Source organism: Tiliqua scincoides, chromosome 1 (genome assembly GCF_035046505.1).
Source record: "Tiliqua scincoides isolate rTilSci1 chromosome 1, rTilSci1.hap2, whole genome shotgun sequence".
In the NCBI taxonomy this organism is placed as follows: Eukaryota; Metazoa; Chordata; class Lepidosauria; order Squamata; family Scincidae; genus Tiliqua; species Tiliqua scincoides.
This window is the reverse complement of record NC_089821.1, coordinates 125376909-125404089: the sequence shown is the minus strand read 5'-3', so window position 1 is coordinate 125404089 and position 27181 is coordinate 125376909. Positions and strand designations below refer to the sequence as shown.

The 27181-nt window shown below is 42.3% G+C and overlaps 1 protein-coding gene across 1 annotated transcript; it reads right to left on the bottom strand.

Annotated features, from left to right (window-relative positions):
- Positions 1-1872: 1872 nt before the first annotated feature.
- ZDBF2 (zinc finger DBF-type containing 2) lies at positions 1873-26619 on the bottom strand. The gene is made up of 7 exons (XM_066623872.1): positions 26556-26619; positions 21609-21728; positions 20334-20385; positions 20129-20180; positions 16967-17066; positions 14762-14889; positions 1873-9126 (listed from the first exon to the last, which is right to left on the bottom strand). The coding sequence occupies exons 3-7, from the start codon at positions 20383-20385 to the stop codon at positions 6408-6410; spliced, it is 3051 nt and encodes a 1016-aa protein (XP_066479969.1). The 5' UTR covers positions 21609-21728; positions 26556-26619; the 3' UTR covers positions 1873-6407.
- Positions 26620-27181: the final 562 nt, after the last annotated feature.

The following is a 27181-nucleotide window of genomic DNA, read 5'->3' as shown; positions in this document are numbered from 1 at the left end:
AAAAATACCAAGATTTAAAAATTTTTGGCCAGTAGCGCCCCCCCCCGTGCGCATCACCTGGTGCGGCTCACAACCCCTAGCGATGCCACTGCCTCCACACACTCCTCTTGCTTTCCGTGAAATCACCTTGTGTTTAGCTCCAAATTTCCTCAGCTCTTTTACAACTTCTCTCTTTTCCAACAGTTTCTCCTTCACAGCTTCCCTTCTCTTTAAAATTCTGCAACATTTCTCTTTCTCTGATTGCAGTCTGCCCTCCCACTAGAATGAAGATTTCAGAAAGTCGTCATCCTGACCAGAGCCCTATACAGGAGCAATTCAAATTGTTTAAAAAGAACACAGTTAAACAGGAAAGTGAATAGTATTTGATATTATCTAGAAAAAGAGGTGAAGAAACTGTCTAAAAATAGTGTGCTTCATTGTAAGGCTGTGCAGGGTGCCAGAATTCACCTTCTGAGTCATTATTATGTACTGTATATACTACTAGTAATATTGAGGTTTAAATTGTTGTAATTATAAAGCAAAGGATGTATTAACATGGCTTGTTGTGTTTTTTTGTGTTCCAACACTCCTTAGTACTTAGAAAGTCCTTTATGTCCTCAAGGCAGCCTGTGAACATTAACTAATTAGAGTGAGGAGAAAGGTAAAATATGCTGACTTTGGCTGCAATGTTATCCCGACTGCAGGTACAGGATTCTGGCAGGAGCTCAAAAACAACAGTGTTCTGGAACAAAATGATACACAGCCTGTTAGAACAGCACACGCGCATGGAAAAGCCACAAACATGCCATACACAATATGATCCTTTTTATTCAACCTGTATAAAAGCCACTGCATCTAACCATGGGATCCACTGACATTCAAAACTGCCTTGCTCCCTCCCTGAAATAAGTCCTGCCTGCTATCATGGCTGGTAGTGAGCCATCTTAGTGGCAGAGCTTTTCCCTACTTGATGTGGGTCCAAGTATTCAAATGGTACCAAAAATGTTCCCAAATAATTCATCCTGCTGTTTGAACAGATGATCATGATTTGCCAAAGATTTCATGTATGAAAGCCCAAGAAATTGAGTTCCCAAATGTCTCGTCCCTGCTGCCTCTTCCTGATCTTTCAGTCTTATGCATGTCTGAAGATAAGGTGGATACAAAATGGTATCTAGCTGTATCTCAGCCAATGCTCTCCTAAAATCTTAAAATTGCAGAGCAATTCTGAATGTCAGTGGCAGTCTTTCTTCCTGGAACAAAGTAAGGCTAATGAAAAAAGTAAGACTAGAGGCCTAGCAAGGTTCTTTGAGGCTTACAAGGCTCTAACGCTTACAAGAATCCTGTTGCGTGTGGTGCTATTTGACAAACCAAAGCCAAATAAAGGGATATTTAAATATCTGAAAACAACTGGTTGCACAATACAATTCCTGTTCCATAGCCAAATGTTTCTTGGTACATAGAAAAAGAAATAACAGTAATGCCAGTTTCCAAAGCTGTGACCAGTAGATAATTTAAAGCCTATAGTGAAGTCTTTCAGAAGAAGCTGGTTTCCTGGCAGCTACAAAAATTCATTTATAGAGCCAGAAATATATATAGTTATTTCCCGGTGTTAAGCTTGCCACATAAACAACCGCTGCAGCTCCCAAAGGGGTGTTATGCAATTGTAAATTGGAGAGGAGTTGTCCAGACTAATTATAGCAAAGTATGCCCATACCCATGTGGCCATTTCTTTCCTTAAGGTAGGCTCTACTTTGTTCCAGGTCTCATATACTTTGCAGATGCTTCCTTCACACAAGCAGTGACAACCAGTAAACAGGTCACACTCACTTGTCATTAAAAGAAACAAACCAACAACTCAGTAACAAATTCAGTTTTTATTTTATTAAAAGAAACTCTGTCTTTTTCTTCCAGATGTTGTTAAAGGAATGAACAAATTCCCTAACCGTAAAATATTACAAGTAAAGGAGAAATAAAACCTTTGATTCTGTATATGCTTGCCTAAGTCTCACTAGAAAGAAAGGAAATTTGTGACATTAGACTTAACAAACCAACATTGTAGGTAAAATGGAAAATTCAACTCACTATAAAATTAAAGTCCTTTTTTATCTGTTGGATTGTTTGTGAATTAGATAGCATTCAGCAATTACAAACATATCTTCAGATGGCCTCATTTACTAGGAGCAGTGGAAAAGGAGCCTTCATAATTTGGCAAAAAATAAACAGGAGCCCACTCAAATATAGATTAAAGATATATAAATTATAGTTTACAAAAATAGATTAGTAATCTTAGGCAAACTGGAATGATACCTTAATCAACACTACTGAGTATATGTTGGATGTAGAGAACTATAATCAAGTGAGTAGTTTCACTGACATCCCCTGCAACCCAAAATACTCTTAGGTGCAATTGTTCTGCAATGGAAGTCTAAAAGAACTGAATTGAAATCAGTTACATTCCAGTTCACACTTTTTCTTTTAAGGGCTGGTGTAAAATGCAAACCGTTTGTACATAAAACCTACACCATCTGCACATACACAATATGTATATGCAGCAGCAGCTATTGTGAATGGCAAGCTTGCACTTAACTGGGTTCCCTGCAGTAAATACAGAAGTGACAAGTGGGAAAGGATCAGGCCACCACTTTGCTGTTCATTGAATGGAAATCTAGCCATTTAAACCTGCAGCCTCCTTTGGCAGTTAGCAATACGTGCAAAATATTTGTTGTCCTTTAAACCTTTTTGCATCAGAGTTCAATAATAAAGGGTAGATTCGCCTTCAGAGTCCTTTGATTATAGCTATAATGGCCAATAGCTTTAGTAAACTAGTTACAGTATAGTGGATATCTTGACACTTTAATGGCAAATACAGATGCAGATTAAACAAGATACTTGGCAGAGGACAAATAATTCAAATCAAGGAATGGGAAAAAAATTAAAATCTCATTGGAGGCAGAGTGGAAATCTTATTTTAAATGGTAGAAGCAAGGGATAATGAAGTCTGCAATATCATAAATGCTTTGCAAATAAACTGTGTGTGTGGACCGGGCTATATGCCAAAGCTATATGGTAATTATATATTGTACAAAGTAGGAAAATCTGAAATATTTCTAACTGTAACATAACCCTGAAAGCCTAATTCTCATTAACTGCTTTTACTATAGTAGACTGATTTTCATCTCTCTGGATCTACTATCCACTGTGTCTATTGGGGGAATCTAATTACTTCTTTCATCCCTGCAGTTTTATTTTGCTCAAACATTCATTTTTCGAAGTGGCAAGTGATCTGAAAATGTCAAGACTCTCCACAGGGCTCGAGTATAAAAATGCCACAGGTCAATCGTCTGCTACCATATGTTTTTTTCCAGCTCAATGAAACACACAGAATAGTGGCACATACTGCAAAGATGGCATAATATGAGAAGCCACTTCAGTGTGTATAATATGAACAGCAAGCTATTTCAGCAAGAGTAGTCTTGGAGCCAAACAGCAGAATTTCAGGTGAGACTTTTTTTTTCTTTTTAAAGAGTTGCCAGCTCATCTGAGACTCAGGAGACAGAACCTGGGACCTAAAAGGTATTGTCTGGAGATAAAGGAGTGAAGTCTAGTAGAAACAGAGAATGACATCTAATTGATCAGGGGACATGTGCCTGGTTCCTCAGGAGTCCAATAATGGGAAGGAGTGAATAGCTGAAATTCTCCAGGGAACAAGAAAATGGCTTGAGCTTCAAGTAGAGATTTTACTCTTTCCCACTGAAACCCCACAATTTCAACATCTGAAAACCTGGCAACCCTCTTTAGAATTGGAACTGAAAATTTGGCTCCTAGTTAGAAGAGGAAATAGGCATGCCCCAGTAGCATGAGAAAATGCTCAGGGGGTACACACAGCATTTTTTGAATTTTGGACTATTTATTCAAATGTTTAGTTTGCCCTGCTCCACAGGCTCTGGCTGGACAATAATAAGTTAAAAAACATGCACACAAAATCCACTTAATACATCAGTAACCAAAATGTCATGGTCTCCCCAACGTTCTTGTATATCAAACATACACAGAGAAGCTCACAGGAAAGCATATACAGAAGAAAGAACAAACTGTAGTATGGTTTGTTTGCTTGCTTGCTTTTAAACACAACAATAATTTTTTTCCCAGACTTGTACTCTCACTCGGGAATACTATACATACTTTCTTGGTAGAAAGCCCCACTGAACCCAATGGGACTTATTTCTGAAAAGACATACACAGGATTTTGCCATAAGCCCTTTACTTTACAAAAAATAAGATGCTGTTAATCTTCATTCTGTTTGAAAGAAAAAAAATATAATTACTAAAATTCTCTCTTAAATATAGCCATTTTCTTTTTAAAAATCACTCTGGTTGAGGACTGTATTTCCAAAAAAACAAAAAAGACTTTCATGCAAATATACAAAAGAGTTTTTAAAGTCAGACAGTCTGTGCCCTGTGCATCTTGAGGACGTAAAGAAAAATGGGAGCACTGCAGAACAGATCAACACATGACTGCAAAACTGTTTAGTGACTACCTAAAACAGGTGCAAATATACTCAACTGAAACATTTATAAATTCTCAGACATCAAAAGAACCATTAATACCTGTATTTCTACACTTAAAAAAAAAGAATCGGCACATTAGGTAGGAAGGGCACGCTTTTTGTCATAAAAATAGGGTACCGTGAAATTTGTCAGTGATAAACGTATCACAAAATTTTGCTTTAAAACATAAACTTGCCTTTTAAAAAGAACCTTTTGCATTAAACTGTATATTTAAAAAGTAACTTTGTTATAAAAATTATCAGTTTAAAGAACTTCTGTTTTATAAATCACTTTTGTTTTAGACAGAATACCAAATGACAGGAGGCACTAATAATTGGCTACCATGTTCACATGAAAACAATGTCCTAATAGCCAGTGATGTAGAACACCATATAAACATTCAGTTTCAGTTTAATGCCTGTTTGGGAAGTCTCTTACCAGAAAGCAGATGTTTTCGAAATCAAACAAATCCAAATGGATTTCCTGTGAATTATAAAGGGAATTATAGCACATTTAGGTCTATCCATAATAGCTTATTTCCAAAGACATTCACTGGTAAGAGAGATCCTGTATTTAAACTAATTTGGAAATCTGTTTTGATTTAAATATGTAGCAGTGCCAGTGTTTTTTCTCCTAAGCAGTTTTACAGCACAATCCAATGCAGGTTTGCTAGGAAGTAGGTCTCATTAATGGGGCTTATTTACAGGTAAGTACATAGGATTGCAGCCTTAGGAGACAATCCTATATACACTTTCCTGGAAATAAACCCCACTCAAAACAATGGGGTGAAAGTCTAAGATTCACACATAGGATTGCTCTGTAGATGTGCTTACTGAAATTATTTTCAAATTCTTTCATGCCTATCCTGTGAGTTGACAGGAGAATCTGATGAAACTAGTCTTTTCCTTTCAAAGTGACTATGCATGTTTGATTTCAATGAGGGTCTTATATTAGAAATATTGCTTATGTGCACCATTCTGAATTAACAGTGTGGTCTAAGAACCTGTAGACCTGTTTTCTTTGTCAGGGGACGGGATGACAACATGGAGGATTACAAAAAATCTCTTAAGCGCAGGCCTCTTTCTACAGTGACAGTTCCAGGCTCTCTTGTTCACATCAGCAGAGATGAAGGTGGCATGATTTGGGTGCAGTAGGAATAATTTTGCAAATTTTGTACAAGGTTTATACTTCAGTCCAAAAATTATAATTTGTTTAAAGTGTATTTATCCCTTTAATTACTAACCTAGTTACTGACTTGGATTTCAAGATCCCACAGTGTTACGGTGGGAGGCACTTCTGCCAGTGCAAGGGTCTGTTTATCGCCGAATCTAATGTCCCCAGCTGCAAACCCTAAAAACTGTCTCCAGAGAATTAGAGACCTTTCACACCAACTGGAGAGTGTAGAGGTCTATAGATTGAGGCTTGAGGGCTTGGTGATCCCAGCTCCCACATAAGCAGAAGTGTCCTTTGCTTGTGAAGTGGGATTTTTGAATTCAGGCTATTGTGGGAGGACTATGAAAACCAAGTCTTGTGTACCAGGCAGATGTATCTACTTTAACGTACTGCATTTTAATAAGGAAGAATATACAATTCAAGTTCAATTTTTCTCTGCTGTGACAAAGTCGATTAAAACTTGGCCTTTAGTGCTTTCAACAAATATACATTTTATAACATTTACATAACAGAACAGTGCAATGTGCTTACAGAACAGCAACATAAATGGTTTGTAGGTGTCTTAGCTTATAGCTGGACCTTGAACTTTCCATTTGCACTCTGGTGCATCAAAAGGTTTCTGAAAAACCTTCCCATTGTTTCTATTCTGCTTGCTGCTTTGTAGAGCAAGACAGCATCCAAGTCTTATGATCTGGGCAACAACCATTTCACAGTACAAAGACATCCTTGTCACCATTAAGCTCCCATTTATTAGCTTTGGAAGAAGCCCTTGCAGTAGCTCTCTGCCTCTTTTCAGGAATGCCCTTGCGAGCTGCAGTGTTCAAAAAAGTCCTTTTCGGTTTTCTCTTCACCTTTGCCATTTTAGTATCAGGTTTTTCTTGCTTAAGGTGCTTTCCTACAGTAGTTTTCTTTGTTTGGTGCCTGGTAATAGACAAAGTAGAGGACTTTGGGGCACAAGAAGTATTTCGCCTTCTCCCCTCCTTCTGTTGGGTTGTACTCCTGGATGGCTGCTTCCTACTGCCTCTCCTAACAAGGCTCCGTCTGACGAAGGTTAGTCCTGAAGCTTTTTTGGAAAACCCTGGTTCTCGACTATTGCCTTTTTTTCTCTGCCACATTATCTTTGGATTGTCTCTTTCTAAACAGTCAGCCCCAAGTGATGTCAAATGAGGTTTTACTTCCTTTCTGTTAAATGGACGTAATCTAAAATCACCTTTCTGCTGTGATCGGTGAGAGTTCAATGGTGAAAGAACTAAGTGTTTATAGGATTTCTCAGAATTGTTACACGCTGGACACTCTGATCTTTCAGTGGAAACAGAAGAGCCATCTGTCTTATGACTTGAATTCATATCATTCTCTGTAACTGGATCCGGCATGAACGGTGCTGATGAACTGTAGAAAGCTGGTGAATTGAAGGACTTTGGTGGCATGCATTCATACTGTATCTCAGCTTGTTTCTTCCTGTTTGCATTGAGGCTGAGACTCCTGAACAGCTGCCGAACATGTGGAGGTTTCTTTGCCTTTTCCCCAGCTATGCTTTTGGGAGGCATTTTTAAAACTCGATTAGTCAATGGGTCATAATATTTAATAGAGGATTGTTTGTATTTGTACCTTACAGAGTCCTTACTATCAGTAGAGTTGTGGCTTCTTCTCATTTTGGGGATGTCTACAATTTTGCTCCTGAATGGTTTCATCTCTGGACAAGAAAGAACATAAACCACTGTCTGGGGTTGCAAAGGGCTCATAATTTTGGTGTAGGACTCTGGAAGCTTGAGAGCACATAGCCTAGTTTTCATGTTTGGTGTCTTCTCATTCTCTGACCAAACAAGGTTAGACTGATCTGCTGGCTCATGGTCCTTTCTAATGATTTTTTGTTTCACTACTGGATAGTGAACTAAGCTGGTTTGGGTGCCATGGCTAACCTTCACAACTTGGCATCTGGAAGCAAGGCGCCAAGTTCTTTTCTGAGGTCGTCTTATTTCTGGAACATGTCTTGTTTCCGAAACTGCAGACAAGTTACTGATATCAGAGCCACCACTTACCACATCAAGAAGTGCTGGCAGGTCTTTAGCTGGCATAGCCTCTGTGTTTGCTGTAATGACATGACTTCCTCCATTATCTTTTTGCTTTTTCTTTCTTAGCTTCCTCCTTGTACAATGAGGCATGGACTCAGTATCAAAGTGGCAGCGGAAGCGGCCCTCCCTGAAATCCCGTACAAGAGCCTCTATTTTCATATCATCTTCAAACATGATCTGAGACCATGTCTTTCCTACAAAAGAAGGAGGCACATGGGGCAGAGCTGGAAGAACTGGTTCTTTATTAGGAACTGACGAATCCTTTTCGGATTCTGCTGCTTGCTGCACTGAGCCATTTTTAAGAATGAAACTGAGCTGGGCACCATAGTTCTCATCATGTAAATTTACTTGAACCTCTTTAAGAAGTTCTAGATCTTTGACAGTTGCTTTGGGCACAGGTGCTGCTGGCTGAACAGCTGCATCACAATCAAAACTTACATCTGAGCCATGCAGACTACTGTGGTCCAAAAGTTGCAGAATATTTACACAGGAATTGGTCTCTTCATCTTTGCAAGGCAACTCTTTGGGGCAAGTTTCATAGCAATATTTCAGAATGACTTCTTCAATTATTTCATCAACAGAAGCTTTGACACTTCCACTTATCTTACTTCCTTTTTTCATTGCTAATTGGGAAGCTGTTTTAAGAGCCAAGGAGCTTCTGCTACCCACAGGGCTGCCATTGTCCCTGAGACAGAAGTCAGATATCTGAGTTTCATCCTGAGATTGTAAGTCATCATGTTTCAAAAAAAGCTGACCTGAGAATAAAGAGTTGCCTTGGCTACGGACAGGACTCTCATGTAAAAGTGAAACAGTTCCTGACTGGGCGAACTGCAAAATGGGTCTGAACTTTTGATTAAGTTGTACATCTTGGTGTACGCCCTGCTTAATTTGTTCACACCTGCTATTTGAAATCAAATCTGGCATTCCTGAATATTTAACAGTTTTTGCAAGTACATGAGGAGTAGATGATGAGTGGCTAACAAGTAATGAATGGGGCAGGCAGTTCACACTTGTAAACAGGACTTTATGGCTACTACTATCAATCAGAGGCCCTTCAGGCTGAATAGAGTTTTTTGTACTACTGGAGATGCCCGGAGTTTGCTGTGAAGCTCCTAGCTTGTGTTCTCGTTGCCCTTCTAGCTTTTGAACAGGTACTACTGGCAAAGAAGCATCCTTCAGTTCCTCTTGTGATCTCTGGGAAATCAGGCAGCCTGACTCAGCAGTAAATCCACTGTCAGTGCTGGGTTCTTCTGCCCTGCTTGTAGCTCTCCCTTTCTCCAGTATGTCCACTGAAAGAGATTCCCCAGCTCCCTGCTTGTTCCCAGAGATGAATGGCATGTCATCATAGGTTGGTCTGTAGAAAAGGAGGGGGAAAAACTCCACATAAATATTGTGAATGAACTTAATGTTAAACCAAGAGTTTAAACTAAGAGTTGAAGAGACTGAAGAATAACAGAAAATAACCTAATCAATACAAATATCATTACTGTTGCAAGCCAAATAAGTCCATCAACAAAGACACTGTCTATAACAACAATTCCCCAAATTACAGGTTTTAATTTTGAACGTGATGGACACTAACATTGTTTTCTTCAGATCCCATTAATGTAACTGAATGAATGTTGGGGGAGGGGAAGGAAGCTTTGAAATTCTGCTGCATAGGAGAGACTGCAGCACTGTTCCCAGAACTACTCCTAGTGCCAAGAATCTCCAACACGGTGATGAATGCTCTTTTGAACTACTGTAGTATTGGGGAAGGACCTTTGGGGACAGTACAAATTAAACAAACAAAAAAGAACACAACAGCCTTAGTTACAGCAGACATTTGGCAGTTCTCTGCTGCAGAAAAGCTTAATGTAACAATGCAGCTAACAGCTGCCTGTGCCCATCAAACTATGCTCTTGTTCAAAGAAGCAAAGCACACTGGTCATGTCATTACATTATAAAATTAGACAGGCTATCTGAATAGACTTGGTATTGATAAACAGCCTTAATTTTAAATAAAAGACAGTAGACTTTAAAAAAGCAAAATTTTATTAATGCCCATCTGAATACACTTCACCCAGAATCAATTTTGCAAAAAGCATCACACATACATGAACATCTATTTCCTGTTTCTGTGACTGAAATATGATGAATATGCCTATTCTGCATATATAAATTTCACTGCCAACTTGTCTGTAAAATTTACATAAAAACATACTGCGGTTCTTCACACAGTTGGGTAGTGAAATGATTTTCACCTATTCTCTGCCTTTTCTGTTAACCTGAACTTTTCTGCTGTCATCCAAGTCAACATCCAAGGTGACCTGGGCTAATTTTGTTGACAAGATTCTCAGCTGGTTGATGTCTTACGTGGGGCCCCTTACAATCATTGGTTACATGAGTCTATTGTTAAGTTCAAATTTCCAAAAAATTGAACCTTTGGAAAATTTTCTTCCTACATGAAGGACTGAGAGACTTCACTGTAGTTCAGATGGCTTCCGCCTCTGAATAACATCTAAACAAATGTTATCATGTGATTTTTTTTTTTCTAGTCTTGGACATATGCAGTTGACAGACACTTGCCCTACTGAGGCAGGCTGGATATGTGCTATGCTAATTATACTGTTTTGTTATTTTTTAATATCTGCATTTACATTCAATTTTTCTGGAGACTATTTTACTGTTCTAAAATGATTTGTTTGCTCTTTGTTATTCTAACCCTAGCAACCACCTGCACGGCTCAGCAGCTGAGAGCCCAAGGGCCAGATAAAAAGCTTCTGCTGGCTGCATCTGACCCCCAGGCCTTATGTTTGACACCCTTATTCTAAGCATATAGGGTCACTGAGATCAGTCTCTGGACCCATAACACTTTGCATCTCTAAAACTCAATGCCTTACTAAACCACCATCAGTTAATGGAATATCAGCTTTTTAAGAGACTGAGAAATGTTCCAAATATTCTGGCAGCATCCTGTAGTCCAAGAATTAATGCACTGTCTTTTCTAAAAGAAAAACCTCAGCAGCATGAAACAGCAATCTTCTGAAATACCCTCCCTATCATCAATACAGCACATAACATAAAAGCATAATGGATAAAACACGAAGTAATAAAACACTCTACACTAACTTTTATAAATAATATATCAGGTACCAGAGGAAAATACTATTTTAGTCTGGACTCATTAGAATGACCTACTCTCTGGCTCGTGGCTGCCACATGTGAGTGAGGTGATTATAGCTAACCAAGAATAGTCAGGTGTTTATTTCACCCCAGAAGTTGATTATTAAGAAGTACCAACAGTGACCTCATAGCAGAGGCTCAGATGGGAATTTACTTTTGACAGATTTTGAAAGTCAGAAGAAAAGATGAAATATAGAAGGACTGAATTATTGTCACATATGGGTGGGAATGATTTCAACCTTGTTAGCTTCTAGAAACCATACCTGTATGATCATAAACCACCAGCCTTCATGGCACATTTTGCAGCCTGCCAGTTACCTGACAACTCTTAGGGAACTGCACAGAGTTCACAGAATCCTTGGTCCAGGGCTCCCATTCAGGGCCCAGACAGAGGAAAGTAGTTTCAAACAGCACCCCATCTTCCTCCTCATACACTGAGCTTCCAGCCAAATGCCAGGGGAATCCTCCTTGGTCTGGCTCCTTCTCTTGCTCTGTCTCTCAGCTACCAGCCACATCCTCTTTTCTCACTAGAATCCTTACAACTGCCATTTCCCATGAGGCAAAGGAACGTCTGTTGTCTGACAATGGGGCCATTGTTCCTTTCCCTGCCTTGACTCTCAGGGCCTAGAACTGCCACCACTGTTTTAGCATTTCCAGGGAGGCAACAAAAACGGCAACTGAGCTCTTGGCTGATGCACAAACATGGCTAGTGGGCTGGCATTTGGCTTGCTGAGTCACAAGTTCCAGGCCTGGGATAGGCAATATTACAAAAGAAGCACTCCATTTTATACTTTCATCTATAAATTAAACAAATATCATCCTCAAATACTACATCCTTCTCAAACAGGATTCTATCCTCTTTTTTTAACTACGGTTTGTTCATAAATAGAGCTTGGTATAAGCTGCAGGGAAGAGAGTGCTACTATTAACCTAGAAAACCGGACATATTTCAGTCAGGCCTACTTATTTTTCATACAATACCAATAAACTCTGGCAAGTCACATTCACAGGTGTGTGTGTAGGTATCTTCATCAATGTTCAAATTATAATTTCAACTACCTTTAGTACAGCTCTGTCAGATTTGTCTAGTTGTAAATGTTTTGTTAAGAACATCGATTTGATTACACTAATGAGCAAAAAACAAATTCCAGCTGTGCCTAACCGACCTAATTTACAATTATAATATAGGCCTAGCCCACCTCTAAAGGTTTCTAAGAGAATAAAATGAGAAAAACAACAACATAGTATATACAAAATGGTTGATTTTGTGAATGTCAGCCACAAAAGTTTTAGCATGTATATTAAACACAGCATATACTCTGAAGAAAAAATACAGATATCCACACTGCTTTCACTTTTTTCAGTGTCCACTGCAGCTGCATTTGTACAGCTCATGTCCCCAATTAATCTTGACATTTTATTTAATGTTACATTCTGCTTTTGCAGTTCATTTTAATTTCTTAATGCAAGATATGTTTTATACTCCAAAGAACACTTGCAATGACACCAATTCATCCAAAATGTTAAGACGCTAGTCTATAGGGGATCAAATACACATTCACATGATTCACTTCTCCCAAACAAAATCATGGAATTCACCCTCCCATTTTCTGATACCAGAATTCATTCATTATCACTGCTGACCTTAACCTAGGTTCCCAAAACTCTGCCAAGTTATTTCCTCCTAGAAGCATCATAATTTTGAAAGAATGCTTGTCTGGGAGATTGAAAGACCCAAAACAACAAATGGTGGCGCCAGCAGCGTTGATCCTGCCCCCTCCCAGGCTCAATCCATCCATCCCCAAGAACCTTCTTCCCCCTGCCCCATTTTGCCCTGTCCCACTTCTGCCACTGATTTTCCTGCTATGTTGAGTAGCAGGAGAAGTGCTGGAGTGGGCAGGAACGCACAGGTCTTCCCACCAGTGCAGCAGGCAGTGTGCAAAACTGGTGCGTAATTGAAGTACCTTTTACAACTGGCACTGACTGCTTTGCAGCAGTCAGCGTCAGCACAGGAGGTGCACCACTAGCGGGTGGTGCACATAGGATTGGAGCCACATCATTAATCCTGAAGGCATTTATATAAACTTCCATAGCAATCATCAGCACTGATGTAATCCTGATCCCCAAACAATTACCTAGTCACATTGGGAATGCCCGTTTCTCTTATTTTAACTCAAGAGGCACACCTGCACACCATGCATTTATACCATACACCTTGCCCAAGATGTTAGAGCCATATTTTCAGTGTACATGAATGATATGAATACAATATCATATCCAGTGTCGAAGGTCAAGTCTCCAGGGCTCTCCCAATGAACCCCCAGTGGTTGACAAGCAATGACGACGCAAGTTGTTCAACTAGGCAATTTGTACCACCACCTTCTCACATCCTTCCCCTCTGCAAACAGGCTTCCTTAGAGACATCCACTGCGGAACATCTTGCAGGAAACACTCCATCATGCTAGTTATACCAATACAATTGTCTCTCATTTCCTTCCCTCTGCAAACAGGCTTCCTTAGAGACCCTTGCAATGTCACATGGACCCTAAGGAAGTTCATTTGTGTCTCTGGCTGCCCAGTCCTTTCTCAGAGTCACTAAGACAGGAGCATGCAGAAGGACCATTTACCTTTCCAGTCATCAGACAAGATAAGGGCAACAGTCCTAGGTTGCTTCTGTCTCAGGGTCCTGGCAGTGCAGAAAAAGGAGTGTCCAAACTGTCCCCTTTTTATCTTCCCAGACCAGGAAGATAAAAAAAGGGGGGGGATGGTTTGGATGCTCCTATCTCAGCATCACTGAATAGTGAGCATCCAGAGATACCACTCCTTTCTCAGCACTCAGAGCCCAATCCTGAGCTCAGCACGCTGGTTTACCACCAATGCGCATTAGCACAGGCCCAGCACCAGAGCTAGCCTGGCGCCAGTCAGAGCTGGTGGAAAGCTGATGCTCCGCTGCTCTGTGGTCACCTGAACCACTGGGCAGCAGAGAGGTAGGCAGGGGTGTGGGGGGAGGTGGGGAGCAGGTATTTTGTGCGGGAGAGATGAGGGAGGGTGGGGAGGAGGTGTTCCCAGAGGAGGGAGTGGGGCAGGAAGAAGGTGGGACTGGTGGAGCTCAACTTCACCGGATCCTGAGCTCCATGACAGGCCGTGCAACCCAACACGGAACTCTTTGATTCTGTGGTAGCTCCAGAGCTGTTGTAGAATCAAGTAGTCCCATTGCAGGGCTACTCAGGGAAGGGGACAAATGTCCCTTCCCCCTGAAGAGGAGGTAGGGGCTGCCTAGGGCATGCAGGATGCTGTGGTAGCCATTTTTGGTGCCACAGCAGCCCTATACACTGGGCAGCTCAGGACAGGGCTGCCCATCCACTCAAGGAGAGCAGATGTATGCATGCATGCAAGCTCTTGCATAGCAGAGCACCAGGGAGGTTCAGCACTGGGTTTTGCCTGAAGAGTCCCTAGAAGATGGTACTTCCAGGTGATTGCATCATCAAAGGTATGAGATGTTACAATGTCAGCAAATTTAATACAGTTTATCATACAATTTATATATGGCCATGATAGCCAACTTTGCTGGCTATTTACTACTAATTAAGTGAGATCATAAAAACAATAGCTCCATAATAAGTACAGAGAGATTCAATTATACTACAAAATACAAGAATTTCATTTGAAGTATGCCTCTCAAAATCTCTTCCAGATAAAATTTCTTCTTTGGATGTCTAAAAGTGCTGTAAATCCAGTTTTTTTCCTACTATGTCACACTGAATACATAATATAAAACAGTCAAATAAACCCCCTTATTTGAAGCTAGAAAACAGATATTCTACCTGTTGTCGTGGTATCTGTAGGGATGATGTTGTAGAACGTCTTGGAGGAAACGCTCCATCAGGCTAGTTGTGCCCATACGATTTCGACAGTAAGTGGCGAAATGTCTGTGCTGTGAACTGTAGACATGCTAAACAGGGAGGAAAAAATATGTGTTATTATTTTAAGCTTGTTGACACATTCATGAAGCTGCCCAAAATTAAGTATCATCTTCACAAAAACACAAAAGATCAAGGCCAACTCCCAATCAGCTCTAGCGCTGCTCCTGAGCAGTTATGAAAGATGAACTGAAAAGGAAGCAAAACAAAGTCACTGGTATAAGGATGCAATAGAGATTTCCTCTTTCAGTCAAACAACAGAACTGAGGAAAGCCTGGGAGGCAGGCGTGGTTGCAGCACAGTAATCAGGTCTGCTCTAGGGATTGAGGAAGTGAAGAACAACAACGGACTGGTGAAAAACAATCGTTGGAGAGTAGCAGCAAGGGTTTGAAGCAGCTAAGCTTAAAGAATAAGGGAAGAGCTGGCAAAAGGGGCCGTGAAATGAATGCTGGACACAAGAAGTGGAAGGCCATACATCCTTTCCCTCTTGGGTAATGGAATTATTTTCTCCAAATTTAACAATACAAACCTATGCATGACTACTCATAAGTAAATCTCATCGAGTTCAAATGGACTTACTCCAAGTAAGTACATTCAGGAGTTCAGCTATAACAGCTTTTTCCACATTTTGTACGTTTTACACTTTTAAATCAGTGGTAACACAAGAACCTGATAAGTGTATGAAAAATATCCTGTAATGGTGGTTGTTCTATCATATTTTTCCCCCTCTGTGTCTGGGGCAGAAGGTCCTCCTGCCTAAAGGTTCTATAGACCATGAGTACATTCTATTCTTCCAGTCACCTGGACAGAGAAAAGCTGACATGCTGTGCAATGGTTTGCAGCTTCTCCCAATAGGCTGTGGTTCCCATACTTACCCACATCGCAGTGCCTCCCACAGCCTTTTCTTACCAACTCATCTGGTGCCGCCATCTTGGATCTTGCAAAAACTAATGCAATCCAAGACAGCAGCACTCAAATCTTGCAAGATTTCAAAAGATCCAAGATGGTGATGCACAGGAGAACAGATAGGAGGAGCCACCGGAGACCTCCTGTGGCATTCTGTGATTGTGCCGCAACATCCTAAGGCAGTGGTTTCCAAACTGGTCGGTCATGACCCACCAGATAGGGAAGTACTTGTCCCTGCCCCTTTAAGGGGCGGAGGGAAGCCAGCAAAGTGTTTCCCAGATTGCGCTGCTGCTGGGGATGAGAGGGATTTTTTTTACATACCTGCAGCCAGAGGCCTGAGAGGAGGGCCTGGGGAGCTCTCCGCAGGGCTCCGCACAATTCCAAACATCTTTATGTCTTGCAAATTTTTTTTCTTTTTTACATGTTTGGAATCCGGCGCTAGCTGCAGATAAGTAAAATAACCCTTCCACTCCCAGCAGGAGTGTGATCCTGAGGATCACATTGCTGCCATACCCCCTCACCCGCGCACACTTACAGTGCTCCCTACTCCCTTGTAGGAGTTTGGGAAACACTGCCTAAGGCATCACAATGCACACTTTGGGAATCCCTACTCAACAGGTTATGTCCATACAAAGATTGTGATGACAGCGACAGAGAAGTTTTTTCTGCTGATGGAATCTTTACTATCGCTCAGCCTGTGGGCTGACTGCCATAAACACCTTTTCCTAAATATTATACTTTTTTATTATTATTTAACCCATAAGCGAAATAAATAATTTAAACTGGGAGCATGTGCAGGTTGAAAAGCGAGACAAATATGTAAAAAATATATACAGGCACTCGCTGCTTAACAACTTTCCGCTTAACAGAAGACCACATAACAACAGGGATCAGAGAACGTATCCCTGTCGTTAAGTGGTGCACACCTTTACATAAAAGCCAGTGACAGCAGTGAGAGGCAAAAGGCTGCTAAGGAGGTTCAGGACTTGCCTAAATGTTGGGCACGTCTCTGTTGTACCAATTTAATTCTCACGTCACATTTTTTTCAAGTCCCACATGAGCTGGGAAGGAGCCACTGTTTGACCATTTTTGTTATAGATTTATTACCTCAACCAGTTTTTAGTACAAGATCCCTTCAAACTGGAAAACAAAGGTTGCTATTATGAATGTTGGAGTTAAGTACTTACAGGGAAGAAGTCATACCTGTTCAAGATTGCTGTAGTGTACATGGCAACAGTTGCAATAGCCTTGCCTATTCTGTATGACTGATGCTCCAGGTCCTGCCAGTTCTGGTTCTCGTGTGCTTAAATTGAAAAATAGAAAATTTAATATAACTAGCTATTGCTCAGAGAGAAATTAGTCTCATAAGCAATGGTGTCCAAACATTAAGTTCAGTGCTACTAAAAAAAATTCATCTTCCAAATAAACTTGTATAGGATTCTTCTGTTTATGTCATATTATGTTGACCATCTCTGATCATTGATTGTTACAAATTAATTTCAGAGTTGATGATGCCAGTTTGTAATATCTAAAAAATGCTTTATATCAGTGGTTCCCAACTTTAGTGGCCCACAGACAACTGAGGCAAAAATTGAAATTGTTGTGGACCACATGCAACCCCCCAGCCCCTGCACACACATAAATACAATTAAATTTGTAATAATTAGAAAAGATTTATTAGAGATCTATTAGATTTATTTATAGAGAAGATGTTGTCAGCTGAGGTTGCAGCTGATCCATTTTCTTGCCCTCTCTGCTGGTCCATGGGAGAGCATCTCTTGAGTGAGCACTGCCCCATGGACTACCAGAGATGATGGTAAATAGATTGCCTGCAGCCCTCTCTGGTGGTCCAGGGGGGAATGGTTACTCAGTGAGACTCTGAAAGTATCAAAGGTGATCTTGTTTTTTCTGAAAGTCTCGCAGACTACTTCTAAGGATCTCATGCACCACCTGTGGTCCACAGACAACAAGTTGGGAACCAGTGCTTTATATAAATACTGTACTATAGCTATAAAATATCATGAAGTGTTATCAGCATTCAACAGTATGAAAAATGTGCACATCCTTCAGAGCATTCAAAGGACATAGTGGAAATGGAAAAGGTGCAAGAGAGCGACTAAGGGCACAATCCTAACCCACTTTCCAGCACTGACATAAGGGCAATGCAGCTCCAAGGTAAAGGAACAAACATTCCCTTACTTTAAGGACTCCTTGAGTGCCACCCAACTGCAGGATGCAGGACACGTCCCATTGGCACTGCTATGCCAGTGTTAGAAAGTTGGTTAGGATTTGGGCCTCAGATGATTACTGGGCTGGGGCACCTTCCTTATGAGGAAAGGTTATGGCGTTTAGGCCTCTTTAGCCTAGAAAAGAGGCGTCTGAGGGGGGACATGATTGAGATATATAAAATTATGCATGGGAAGGACAGAGTGGCTAGAGAGATGCTCTTGACACTCTCACATAACACCAGAACCAGGGGACATTCACTAAAAATGAGTGTTGGGAGAGTTAGAACAGACAAAAGAAAATATTTATTTACTCAGCGTGTGGTTGGTCTGTGGAGCTCCTTGCCAGAGGATGTGGTGATGGCATCTGGCCAAGATGCCTTTAAAAAGGGATTGGACATATTTCTGGAAGAAAAATCCATCACAGGTTACAAGCCATGATGTGTATGTGCAACCTCCTGATTTTAGAAATAGGCTATGTCAAAATGCCAGATGCAAGGGAGGGCACCAGGATGCAGGTCTCTTGTTATCTGGTGTGTTCCCTGGGGCATTTGGTGGGCCACTGTGAGATACAGGAAGCTGGACTAGATGGGCCTATGGCCTGATCCAGCGGGGCTGTTCTTATGTTCTTAGCATTTGTCAGAAGACTTCTGTACTTTATTTTTTCCCAAATGATCAAAATAAGATTTTGTTGAATGACTGTTTAATATAAGAAAATATTTAACAATTTATAAAGTGGAATGATTCAGAACTGTTAACTTCACTCATCTAAAAAAATGAAAGAGATACATATTTCTTAAGGAAAGCAAATGTATTTGAAAAAGAGGCAGTACTTACTAATGACTCCTGTTGGAGATGGATCTGTGCAGAACTGTAAATTTTCTGCATGGTATTATTTAAAGCAGCAAAACTGCAGGACCACCACGTTAAGGAAAAGTCTTCCCCATCACACATAGTGATTACCATTCCCCGCTTCTGCCTGTTATCTTTCAAGGTAATTGCAACAAAACATCACTCCAAACAGCTGCTTCCACCCCAATATTGGGGTGCAGAGCCTGCTGGGACAATGGGAGTGGCTGCCCAGTGCAACTTTCTCACAAGATTGGCTTGAAAAACAACAGGCAGCAGCACAGAATGGTAACTGCCAAACACGAAGGGGAAGGATTTCTCCAGGCGCCGGATGCAGCCCACGGGCTGTGGTTTGGCACCTACTGTTTTAAATCAAAAAAGCCATTTTTATTTTTGACTTGTTTTTATTTTTAGTATCAATTACAAAGGATGACGGATTATATCCAAACTATCTGTGTGGCAGCATTCTGTAGTCACAATCTCCTTGCATTTATGGAAGGGGATATGTCATGGGAAGCATCCTTGCATCAGGCCAGCTCTTCTTCTGAATTTAAGGGAAACCTGCACATTTCAGAAAATCAAAAATGGATTTTCTACTCTAGCGAGTCCCAGGATATGAAATATGTTTCAATTCCTGGTTTCAGTTGTAGTTTCGAACAGGTTTCCAATCTAGCAGGTCTCCAATCTTGTTGCATAGAATGAAATGAGAAACAGACCCATGTGTCGCAGCTCAGGGCTTATTTCAGCTTTTACTGAGAGAGAGGAGACTATGTCTCTAGGGGTTGATTTGACATACACTGGCCAGTCACACAATGGCCTCCTGCTTCCAGATTACCAGTACAATGGTTGTACTAGTTGTTGGAATCAGATGTCCACTGAATGATAGGCCTGTCTTAGGCCCTCTTAGGTCCTAGGATGCATAAACCCTTGCTTAGTAAGTGTTGTACTCAAGCAGCATTAGAGGCACAATAGGGAGCGGGATTTCCTGGTCTAATTACATACTTATAACATGGGTTGAAGTTCATTTGATATTTTATTAAGGGAGGAAACACAGTTAGTCTAGCCAGTCATGGGTATGCATGTACCTAAATATAGGCAAACCTCACAAGTTAGGTATTTTTTCAGAATACTGGGAAATACTGAAGTCCAAATTAGACTATCAACCTCTAAGGTGTCTGGATAAGAAATCTGAACATTAGCATATATTTTACCATAAGCTGAAAGTACTGGTTAATGCAAAAGTATGAAATACCTTATAACTTGATTCTTATTATGTATTCATCTAACTCACCTATCATTGCTCTCCTGCCTTAAGGAGCCTTCATTACCTTTTCTTTCTATACCTGTAAGGAGGGAGAGAGAAAAAGATGGAAAATAGGAGAAATTCATAAAGAAATATCCTTGTTTCCTAAGTTCATTTATTTCCTTCTAGTTTGGAAAAAATATATATTTCACAATACTTTGTGAACATTTTTTCTACAGAGTAACAGGCTTACCTTGTGCTGAAGCAGCAGAAGCTTCATCGGTTTGTTTATTCCGATCAAACATCTGTAAAACAACAATAATGAAAACAAAAACTGAACACATAAAAGATCTTCCAATAATAGTTTGCTCAATCATCAAAACATCAAGAATACTGTTGTAAATATTATTCAAATTGCTTCCAAATTATTATACAAATTAAAATCCTGTAAAATATATTTTAAGTTTCTTTTTAATGTGTTCATTCATTCCATGAGATCTGTTTTTGCTATGAATCTCAAGATCACTATTGCCACGTGATACTAGTTTTCCTAGTATTAAATTTTGTCTGGAAAGCAAGGAATGAAAGCTAAAGGCCATGCACACATCCAAACAAGGTCGTTTATAATATGACAATTGTTAAGTGCAAACTGAGCCACAATATGGTTCATTACTTGGGGTTCAAGCTTGGTTCAAGCTGCCCTGTTAAAAACAAGAATATTCAGAACGCTTGGGTTCTGACTTTGAGATAGTGAAGAAAACAATAGCCCATGGATATACTGCTTTTGTCTATGCTTAACCAATGTTCCCACACAGGCTTGCAAACCAAAATCTTTGTAGAACAAGATAGTTCTATTCACTTAAGCAGGCTAGATATACTGCCTGCTTAACGGATGTCAATAAGTACCTGTAGGACTGATTCTTCATTGTTCTTATTTTCAAAAGATACCAAATCATATTAAAAGGGATAAATTCAATTAAGTGCAGCCAGGATTGAATCCTAGTTTTGTGAAAAATCACTTAGTCTTGAGCATGGGTGCTGCTCCCACCCCCCAAATTTGCAAGGTTAGGAAATGATTCTACTTCTGATTCTGTCTTAGGAACAAGCCTGGTTTATTTGCAAATTTGGGGTAGAATTAACCAGGATAGTCTGATCTGGATGTTACAACAGATCCTTACATGCTCTAAACCAGAACTGGAAACATAAGTCTTCCTTCCCTTGTGAGGGAAGGGGGAGCACGAGTGCCAGAGGCTAGGAGACATTGCACAAAATCCACACTCAAACCTGCATTCAGTCCAAGCTCCACATGATGTCTGAACTGGGCCGTATTCTAAACAGATTTTCCCAGGTGTAAAAAACTAAAGTCCTTCTTTTCATCATCTCTGCAGGCACTATGTCTAAATTAGGATTGGTGCTGCTCTCCAATCAATATGGGAGCAGAGTACAACCAACTTTCATAGCAGCTTGTAGCTCTCCCATTTTTGATAATGCTGTAACTGAAGTTTACTACACATTGTCAAACACTTACCTTTTTATCAGTCTTTCCATCCACATGAAAAGCAGACTTTAAAGTTATCAGCCACCATATCTCACATAAGGGGTTATTTTCTAAGCAGGACTCTCATCTGTTTTCATTTTTATTGATACTCTGTAAATAAACGTCAAGTAGTTGAAGCTAAGTGCAGATACCTTAATGCTCAAGACACACATCACACTTTTGCACACAAAGCCACAACTAAGTTCAGCTGCTTAGTTTAGCAATCCTAACTCATCACTGGCACAGCAGTCCCTGCACTGACTCAAAGTGCCGCAAATGTGCCAAAAAGCATGTTTGTGGCTACTTGTGAGCCAGCAGCAACGGCCTGCTGGTGCCACATTCTATTCCAGCACCAGCTGGCACAGGTAAGGTTGCACTGGGCAGCGTAGCAGCTGGGAGAGGGTGGTAGGAGGGCATTTTGGAGGCGGGGAGGGGGTATTTCTGGACAGGGAGGGTGGAACAAGGGGAGGATCAGGCCCAGAAAGGGGCAGGGTCAGCAGAGGTCCCCTCCACAATATCCTAACCATCTTTCCGGGCTGCCCAACCCAACATGGGGCTTCCTGGATCTGCAGCAGCTACATAGCTGTTCACAGATCCGAGAAGCCCCATAAGGATGACTAGGGTTTTACTTGGGGTAATGGAAAATATATCCCCTTAGTCCAAAGAGACCTCCAGACATCTCCTGAGCTCCACTGGATGGAGCGCAGGCCACACAGCCCTGCTGCACTAGCATAGCTCAGAACTGGGCTGCTCATGAATTTGATAACAATGTTAAGGTTAAAAAAATGATTTGGAGTCATTATTGCTTGTGAAAAACTGGGCATTCTGAATCTGTTTTTCAGTCTTTGGTATAAATTCCATCATCCTGCCACCTAAACTATTATGATTTATTCATAGAATGAGTGGTTTGAACCCACACTGCGCCCAACACAGTCAAAGCACTTTAAGTGTTAAAGAGACCTAAAAAATGCAGAAAGATCATAGTCTCCAGACACAGGTCATTCATTAGGGCAACCATAGTAATTTTGGTTTCAAAAGCTAGGGCTGAACACAGAATGAGAGTCTGTGAAATTGCACAGCAACTGCCTACAAAGATATTTAGCACCAGCAAATAATTGTTAAATTCCTCACAGTCCAAGTATTTCTCAGGATCCACTTTACAGCTACTTCCTTCAAGGTGACGAACTGTCCCCTTTTGCGGGATGACAATAATCACCTCTGGGACCCAAGCAGTCATTCCCCTCCTACTATAAACCAAGAAAGGCAAGGGATGAGGAGGAAAGTGGCTGGCTGCACCCACCAAGCACCCTGTCCACATCCTCAAGTTGCAGCAACTGAAATTCATCCAATAAAACAGGGCCAGACAGTGCACTGGACACAACCACAGACTGAGCATGTCAAGTTGGGAAATACCTCGAACCACTTGGAAAAACTCCAATGGGCAGCACTGCAAGAATACAATGGTGGCATGAACTACAAGGTCAGGTGCAATCAACCAGTACAATAACAACATAAAGTAAAATTGCTTTATATTGCTAAAGCATAGGGCACCCTAGCAGCTAGATTTCAGCTCACAGTTTGTATAAAAACAGTGTAGAAAAGATATCAAATCTTAGGGAAGAAAAATGAGTAGGGACACAATATTGTTGGGGAAGAAACTTTAAACATCCCTTATAACCTGGTAGGTTCACACAGCACAATCCTAGGCATGTCTATTTGAAAGTAAGTTCCAATGGTCAATGAAACTTACTCTCAGGTCAATATGTACAGTATAAGATTTCATGTACACACTAAACATTAGAAAATGGCTCAGTATGCACAAATGACAGAAAGCAAACCTTTGTTAGCTATAGCAAGAATGCCTCCATCTGATTTCAAGCAACATACAGTAAACCAGTGTTTTTCAAACTGTGGGTCAGGACCCACTAGGCGGGTCACGAACCAATTTCAGGTGGGTTCCCATTCATTTCAATATTTTATTTTTAATATCTTAGACTTGATGGCACCATGGTATGTGACTGTATTTGGGGAAATGTTCCAGACCTGTACTTTTAAAAAGCTACTATGTATATTCTTTTAACAATTATAGTAAATGGGACTTACTCCTGGGTAAGTGTGAGTAGAAATTGCAGCCTAGGATTGTAAAAAATTGCCATGCTTGATGATGTCACTTCTGGTTATGACATCACTTCCGGTGGGTCCTGACAGATTTTCATTCTAAAATGTGGGTCCCAGTGCTAAATGTGTGAGAACCATTGCAGTAGACTGTAATTTGCCTTCTTGCTTAGTTTCACTGCATGCATTCTAACACATCAAGACCGCAAAGAGTGTGAATCATTTTCAAGACAATTATTCCTTCGGAAAGCTCCCACTACACGTTCCATTAAACAAACCGCACACTCAGGCTCAACTACATGTCACAACCACAAGCCAATTACAGACACAGGCAGTACAAAGCAGGAGACAACAAATTTTAAGAGCAAATGAGGTGCAGAAGTGAGGGAGCCAAACCCTTCCCCCTACCTCCCTGCAGATGTTTTTCCAAAATCCTTTTTCCTCCTCACCTGGACTCAGAGACTGGAAGCCCAGAGTGCGGGAGTGGTGAGTGGGTAAGCACAGAAGGGTTCAGTTCCATACCCACATTCCTTTTACTGCCCAGTCCTATGGGGCTGTACAGCTGATGAAACTAGTGTTCCAGTGGCAGTTAACACTTAGGGCATTATAAAAAGTGCTCCAGAACCATGTGGAGCCTTGCAGTACTGGGCCACCAATGCAGACGGTGGCGAGGACCCTGTGCATGGCAGCAGCAGAGTCCCACCCTGATAAGTCAGCAGTGGGCACAATCAGGGGGAGAACCAGGTGCGTGCTGGAAGTGGGAGGGGTGGTACCCAGTGTGAGACACTTGTGGCAGATGCTATCCCCTCTGGAGCCTGCCAACATGCTTGCTAAGTATCCTTGGATGTACACCAGCTAAGGAGACCCATTGGCAGTGAAGAGACTTATGGAGGGGTAAGAGAAAATATTTTCCTTCACCCCTCCCAATTGTCCTTCACTATAGCATGCAGTGCAGCCTGTTTTGGCATGGCTGTATGCTATGAGGGGAAGAGTATAGGACTGGGCTGCTTGTCTTAAACCCCTTCCCCCATATCTTCCTTTACATGCAATTTGGGCAGGCCCAGGTTTAAACAAATGAAGCTGCTGCTGTCATGCATAGTTTGAGCTTCAGTCACTGTGAGGAACATAAATGGGTTTCATGGTAAAAAGATATCTACTACGCCAAAACATGTTAGTGACACTTTCTCATATCACTAAGACCAGCTGAGCACCTTTTTGCCCTCAATCCAGTATAACTGAGCAAGATTTAACAAAAACTAAAAACACATGCATCTTCAAAACTGTAAAGTAGGAGATGTTGAAAAAATGTGTAAAGAATGCCTAAATCCAACACGCGCACATTTTGCATTGCATGTGCGCATTATATGCACATTTTGCAGGGAATTAGTGCTTTTAGACAGTTTCAATTTGTGACCATTCAAACAGTTTACCAGCTGCTTGCCAACACATGCCCTCAACATATGCAGACAGTAAAAGCAGGCAGTTAATTGAGTCGGGGGGGGGGGGAATTACTGAACATGGCTGTTAACTGGTTCTGTGACTCACAGGTTGTGAGCTCAGGGAAATAATATGTCACTTAAATTTCAAGTGCCACTTGATTTCTCCGGAGTTGGCCTGAATTAGCTGCCCCTTTTTTGATAGCTGACTGTCTTTGGATGCTTTGCACCATGCAAAAAATACATGGAAGTCACCTTGGACACTGCATACATCCTGTGAACAGTTAGTTCATCATCAAACATGAGTGAAACACTTCTCCAATGTAGAATGCAGTCACAGGGGTCTCCTACCATTGCCATTAAACAGCATTCAAAGTGAACTAGTACATAGTGAATCCACACCAGAATCTAGGCCTAATTATTTAACCCAATCTTGCCTGGCCCACAGGTGCACACATTTGGTCCCCACTGCATATATGTTGGGGAGAAACGGCTTAATCTGAGCTGCCTCAAGCGGAGGCTCATGCGGACGCTCCTCAACACTGAAAATGAAAACCCCTCCGTGCAGAAAGTTAGCATGTCAGGGAAATGGGTTTCCACCAAGCAAGCTCCTCACCATGCTAGCTTTGCACATACAGAAATGGGGTTCCCCCCTTTCACGAAGAGCACTGGTGGCGAGTTCAGCGTGCGATGAATGGCGCAGGCCACACCACCTGCGTGGCAGCAGTGCTTGCCTTTGTGCCTGCCACATCCTGTGGTGCAAAGCAGGGGGCCTGCGATGTGTCAGGGACGTGTGGTGGGCGGGGAGGCAGAGCCTCCCCACTGGAGTCCTTCGAAAAGCGCTGCCGTCATGTGAGGCACCCACAACCCATGTGCTCCACGCATGGGCTCTGGGTGCCTCGCACGACGGCAGCGCTTTTCGAAGGACTCCAGTGGGAAGGCTTGCCTCCCCGGCCTCCCCACCCACCACACGTCCCTGCCATGTATAAGCGCCAGGGCACAAGGCTGCAGGGGAAACCACCCCGGGCAGGCGGGCAGCCTTGTCCCAGCTCCTTCTCCCCCAGAGCGCTGAGAAGCCCTGGCCCTGACAGCCTGGCTCCCTCACAGGAGGGGAGGGGAGGGGAGGGCCAGGCTGGGGACACCAACGGCCCTTCGCCTTCCCAGCCCCGCGCCCTCAAACAACCGTTAAGCGGGGGCCTCTCACGCATGCACCCGCGTGCGCTCCGGAAGCAGCCGGCAGGCCCCGCCCCCTTGCACGCGCATGAAGAGGCAACCGACACCCTGCGCGTAACCCTCGCGCGCCTCCTTTGATCTCGCCGCCGAGGCCGGCTGCAGAGCGGAGCCCCTTCGTCGCTTCATCCATTCGCTTGCCAGGTTTCTTTCTTACCTCCATCGCGCCTTCCCCCTCCCTTCTTCCGCGCCGCCTCAGAGGTCAGAGGGCGCGGCTTCCGCTTCCGGAGTGCAGGAGAGGCGACCTTTCTCGAGCGGCTTCCTAGAGTGGGGCCCTGACGTGGGAGGAGGACTGGTGGGGAGGAGTCTGGGAGCGACCTCCTCGTAGGGGTGAGGGGTGAGCACAGGTGGGTGGCTGGGCGAGTGAGGCCCGCCTCCCCTCCTCTGTGCCATACAAGGGATGCCCCCTCCGGCTTTGCGGGTGGACAGGGAGCGAGTGGTGGTTGGAAGCAGAGGCAGGGTCGCGGGGGGGGGAGTCAGTGGGAGCCCAGGTCTACCCAGCGGGTCTATGGCTGAGCTCTGCTGGTGGAGGGGTAGACTTGGGCTCCCCCCTGACTGCAGCAGCCCCTTCCAGGCAGGTAGACCTGGGCTCCCAGTTGAGCCTGGGCTCTCTGCTGGGGGAGGGGGTAGACCTGCCCTCTGCAGCTGCCTCTTCCAAGCAGGTACACCTGGGCTCGGGGGGGGGGGGCATGAACACTCCCTTAGCTCCAGAGCCCAGGGCAGTCAGTGGCAGCCCAGGTCTACCCATAAGAACAGCCCCGCTGGATCAGGTCAGAGGCCCAT

Coding starts and splice junctions, on each gene's coding strand:
- ZDBF2 (XM_066623872.1), bottom strand. CDS start 20,385: ATGTTTGATCGGAATAAACAAACCGATGAAGCTTCTGCTGCTTCAGCA. Junction 20,181..20,333: donor TTCTGCTGCTTCAGCACAAG/GTAAGCCTGTTA, acceptor CCCTCCTTACAG/GTATAGAAAGAAAAGGTAAT. Junction 9,127..14,761: donor TACAGATACCACGACAACAG/GTAGAATATCTG, acceptor CCTTTTCTACAG/ACCAACCTATGATGACATGC.